We start from the raw sequence: 5394 nt of genomic DNA, 5'->3' as shown, positions 1-5394 counted from the left end.
AGCTCCCTCCTTGCTCTCACTTCTGTGCTTCCCAACTCTGATTCATGCCTTCTCTCAAATATCCTGACCCGGTATCTTCCCTTCTCTTGGGCTGCCAAGTACCACACTGGAGAGCACCCAAGGACCCAGCATATCGGAAGCTTTCACGACGCTTTACAGAGCAGGCACTTGAGCTCTGCCTTTGAGTTCATTGGTTGAAATGGTGGCAGGGTGCAGAATTGCTGCTTTAAAGAGGGAAGACCTAGGATCAGGTCTGGGCCATAACCCTTAATTCCTTCCAGCTCTGCCATGGCACTCAGTGATTCTACAGCCTCCACCAAAGAGCTGGGCAACTCAGTGTGCAGCCCGTGCCGTAGCTTAGCCATGGTGCATCTGGCAGGAGGCTGGGGCCCATCTCAGCAGCTTTCCTGTTGGCATGAGAAGTTTCATTTAGTTTTCCGAAAGAGTATTACATCTGTAAGGAATTTTATCAGAGTCTTTGAAGGCTCGCATTTTGACTGTCCAGAAGAGAAAGTAGTTTTCCCTGCAGAAGGGACATTCTCTGGATGTAATTTCTGACAAGAGAGAACAGTACTGGCCAGGAACGAGATGCCTGGATGCCCTGTACCTAGAAGCTGCACAGTTGGAGATGGCTTCATGGGACCTCTAGGCTGTCAGGCTCCACTGATAGGCTACCAGGTCCCCAGCACGGTCGATACTCACACGGGCAATAACTGAATGACAGAATGACTGGGACAGACCCAAAGGGCTCAAGGAGCACAGAACTCAGAGGGCAGTGTGTCCCCGTATCTATGACCTAAGTGGGAATGCAGTGTGCCCAAACTTGGCTGGAATCATGGTTATTTTTCCTGCAGGTTTTATAGAAATTGCCTCACCCGTGCTCAGCATCCATTAGGGGATTCACGATTCCGGATTTCAGAACAAAGATAGTGATCCAATTCGGGCTGCTCCTGTCGCTGACTATGTCTGTGCCTCTAAAGTCAGCTTAGAGCAAGCCTCAGCTCCTGTCATCACCCTGTGGCACAAAATGAATAAATAAATCAGTGAGGGAAAACCCTGGAGTCAGGAGTCCCAGGTTTGAGTCCCAGCTGTGATCCTTTCTGATTATAGAACCCCACGTGGTCCTCCTTGGGATTCAACTTCCTCCTCTGTTCTGTAGGGAGCAGGACTCTCTCCCAGCTCCCTTCCAGCTCTGAAATCCTTGTGCTTCTCCCTTGGCAGATTCGACCAATGTGGCTTTCACCATCTCCATGCTTTTGGGCAACCTCAGCAGCTGCTGCAACCCCTGGATCTACATGGGCTTCAACAGCCACCTGTGGTTGCATGCCCTGCGCCGTCTGGCCTGCTGCGGAGGCCCTGGGCCCAGGATGCGCAGGCGGCTCTCCAACGGCAGTCTGTCCAGCCGCCATGCCACCCTGCTGACCCGCTCCAGTGGCCCGCCTGCCCGCGGCCTCAGCCCCGGACTCAGCAGGAGGCCAGGGCCCAAAGACTCCCTGCGGGGCGCAGAGCAGGTGGAGGGCGATGCTGCCACTGAGACCAGCATCTTTTAAGGAGCACTCCCCAGAGTCTGGTGGAGGATCTCTGCCTATCTCAGCACTGCCCAGCCTGATGCTTTCCGTGGTCTTCTACAGTTAGAACCTTTCACGACTTTGCAAGATTGGAGAAGCGTTCTCTAAGGACACCCTAACCAATAGGCCCTAGAATTGTTGGATTTTCATGACAATGACATTTATGCCCTTTGACTCAGCTTGAGGCAGGGTGAGGAGGCCAGAAAGGCCGCTCCTGTCTTTGGTGTCATAGCTGCCCACCCAACTTCACGTGCTGGGAAACAGGGAGACTAAGACTGTCTGCTTCCTTGATCCTGCCGTGTTCACAGCATGTCTGGGGACCAAGTGTGTGATAGATGTGGTGCTGCAGACCTGGGCTCTCCTGCCTGAGGGTCCACAGGCAGCAGGGATTCAAAGGCTGGTATCTTATCTTGTTTGTCCCACCCTAATCTGACTAGTGCATCCCAGTTCAGCCAGGAGAGGGAAGGAGTGAATAACTGCAAGGAGGACTGTATTTGAATCCTGAGATGGGTGTGTGTGGGAGGGGGCTTTGAGAGAGGCGTGCTTAATGAAGAGAAGTGAACAGGTGTGGGGGCTTCGCCTGCTATACTCACCTGTCTACCGAAGGGAGATGAGGGGTAGCACAGCGCTTGGTAACTGGTAAAAACTCTGCAAATGCTGCTTGTCTGCTCCCAAATACCCTCATTTATAGTTAGGATGGGTGACAAGGCAAAGTACTGCATATTCTCAGTGGAATGGCCCACTGGGTTGAATGTGGGAAGAATGAGTGAGGAGAGATGGAGATGAAAATGGTCACCAAATTCTGAGTGGGAGGAGGTCTTGGGAGCAGCAGGGATTGGTTGCACATCCCCCTCCCTTCACGGGGTCCACGTGGCTCCTGCCTCTTGGGCTGCGTGGAGGGGACATCCTTTGAGAAAGCATGACTTAGTCGTGGCTCTGGATTTGTTTGAGCCTCTTCAGAGCTTCCATACAAATCACATGCTTGCCACGATCAAGTCAGGAGCCCAGGATGGGGATCCCAGCTCTGCCTGGTGGTATCTGTACGACCTTGGGAACTTACCTCCCTCTCTGGACCTCAGCTCCTTGCCTGCAGAATAGAGATGCTCTTCAAGGTCTTTCCCAGCTCAAACTTTTCATGACTCGCAAGACTGGAGAAGCACTGAGGACTTCCTACCCATAAGCTCTAGAAGGATTGTTGGATCTTCGTGATAGTGACATTTACGCTGTTTGACTCGGTTTTGGTGGCTTTGGGTCCTGCCGCGGCCGCACCGTTCACCTTTGCCAGCGGTTCAGCTCAGTCGCTCAGTTGTGTGCGGCTTTTTGTGGCCCATGGACTGCAGCAGGCCAGGCCTCCTTGTCCATCACCAACTCCTGGAGCTTGCTCAAACTCATGTCCATCAAGTTGGTGATGCCATCCAACCGTCTTATCCTCTGTCATCCCCTTCTCCTCCTGCCCTCAATCTTTCCCAGCATCAGGGTCTTTTCCAATGAATCAGTTCTTCGCCTCAGGTGGCCAAAGTATTGGAGTTTCAGCTTCAGCATCAGTCCTTCCAATGAATATTCAGGACTGATTTCCTTTAGGATGGACTGGTTGGATTTCCTTACAGTCCAAGGGACTCTCAAGAGTCTTCTCCAACACCACAGTTCAAAAGCGTCAATTGCCAGCAGTTACATGATGCTAATGCCAAGAGAGCCTGGCCGGTGGAAGGTGGGACTTTGTCCTGCTCCTCATTATCTCCAGTGGCATTTATACCTTGGAATAACCTCCTCTCCACGATTCTGGTTCTAATCTAAGTGATGGTCTTGATGGTGGGAAAAGCATCAGCTGAAGTCAGGCCCTGGTTCTACCACCACGATGCCACCAGTGACCTTGCTCTCTTCACTATGTGCTTAATCACTCAGTCCTGTCTGACTCTTTGTGACCCCATGGACTGTAGCCCGCCGTCCTCTGTCCATGGGATTCTCCAGGCCAGAATACTGGAGTGGGTTGCCATGCCCTCCTCCAGGGGATCTTCTCAACCCAGGAGTTGAACCCAGGTCTCCTGCATTGCAGGCATATTCTTTACCATCTGAGCCACCAGGGAATCTCAAGAATACTGGAGTGGGTAGCCTATCTCTCTCCAGGGGAACTTCCTGACACAGGGATCGAACTGGAGTCTCCTGCATTGCAGGCAGATTCTTTACCAGCTGAGCTACCAAGGAAGCTCTCTTTGTTATGAGGGTCAAATAGGACTGTGGGTATGTAGGCAGTTTGTAAACCCATGAACTTCTAAACCCATGAAACTATACTACTGTGGGGATTGATTGCTAATCTAATTAAGAGCGCCTGAGAGCAGCACTAGGGAACAGAGTCACTCTCTGCCCTCCACTCCTAGGGAAGGTGTGAGGGGTGATTGTGGCTTTGGGGATACACTTCTTTAAGAGGCCACTTAGCTCTAAGAAGTCTCCTTAGGTCTCCTTAAGAGAAAAGAACTAAGCTGAGTGTCATGAGTGAGCAAAGCATCCCAGCCTTTTAACACTAGAGAACTGGAAACTGGGATGCAGGCCCTAATGGGATCAAGGCTCTGGGCAGATGTGGGAACCCACTATCTCTCTTCACTGCAGCCATTGCTCGTGTCAGCCCTTGACATCCAACTGCTTCTTCCCAGTCCATCTGTCCTGATGGAGCTGGGCTTATGAATCTCACATGCCAGCCTGAGCTTTTGAAGTTGCTCCTTCCTCTGTTTATATTAGCCTCCCTCACCTCAGACCACAGTTTCTGACCCTAGTGCCACAGGAGATAGTAAGTAAATCTTTGCTCATCACGACATCTGGGAGGTAGAAGGGATACTGGCCTTGTAACCCAAACCTGGTTTTGAGTCCCAGTCTTACCTCTTTTCTACCTGTATGAACTTGGGCAAGTTATCTAATGTCTCTGAGCAAGTGGCACCTCATTTGTTAAACAGAAGTAACAACGTCTGCCTTGTGGGAAGCATTTGTGAGGCTGTAGACTGTACAACATTCTTCTGATGCTAGAGAGGATGGTGGCCTGGCTCTGGATCCCATCCAGTGGGTGGCTTCCAGGGCACTGGACCTGAGACTCTATAGTAGAGAGGAGAGAAGAGACCCGGAATCAAGGTTGGCCAGAGCCCCTCCCATGCCATGTGCTTTCTGTAGCTTGCTTGCTTGTGAAGTCACTCTGTTGTGTCCGACTCTTTGTGACCCCATGGACTGTAGCCCACCAGGTTCCTCCATCCATGGGATTTTCCAGGCAAGAGTACTGGAGTAGGTTGCCATTTCCTTCTCCAGGGGATCTTCCTGACCCAGTGATCAAATTTGGGTCTCCCACATTGTAGGCAGACACTTTACCATCTGAGCCACCAGGGAGGTCCTTCTATAGCAAGGAGTAGCAAATAATCCCACTATTATATTTCCAGATTTCCTTTACACAAGGGGGATTTACTTGTGATGGTGGCTTTGAGACCCTCACTCTTTCTCCCATGGAAAGGCTGCACTTGATATTTTCCAGAAACCTGGTGCTATTCTGTGATGAGGCCAATGGGGAACAGCTGGACACCAGGCTGGGAGCCTCAGGAGTCTATTCCAGGAGGCTCCTGAAGGAAATGGCAGGATGATGTCTGGATCTATGGTTGATGTCTTTTGCAGTCTGTGTAGGAAGCTCTCCTAAGCATTTGGAGACAGCAGTAGGGTCTTGGGTAGGGTGGAGGAAGGTGGGTCACCATGAGAAGCAAGAAGGAGGTCCCATGCTCTCTGTTGTTCAGTCTCTAAGTCATGTCTGACTCTTTGTGACCCCATGGACTGCAGCACACCAGGCCTCCCTGTCACC

At 51.4% G+C, this 5394-nt stretch overlaps 1 protein-coding gene across 1 annotated transcript in view; it reads left to right on the top strand.

The window, feature by feature from the left end:
• Nucleotides 1–1550, top strand: part of AVPR1B (arginine vasopressin receptor 1B) — a 5631-nt gene extending 4081 nt beyond the window's left edge. The window contains exon 2 of the mRNA XM_010854189.1: nucleotides 1222–1550. Coding sequence (XP_010852491.1) covers nucleotides 1222–1550 — 329 coding nt within the window. The remainder of the gene's footprint in view (nucleotides 1–1221) is intronic.
• The last annotated feature ends 3844 nt before the right edge of the window (nucleotides 1551–5394 follow it).

This window comes from Bison bison, unplaced genomic scaffold (assembly GCF_000754665.1).
Source record: "Bison bison bison isolate TAMUID 2011002044 unplaced genomic scaffold, Bison_UMD1.0 scf7180017864338, whole genome shotgun sequence".
NCBI lineage: Eukaryota > Metazoa > Chordata > Mammalia > Artiodactyla > Bovidae > Bison > Bison bison.
Note: the sequence above shows the minus strand (reverse complement) of the source record. Positions and strands in the feature narration are given on the sequence as shown.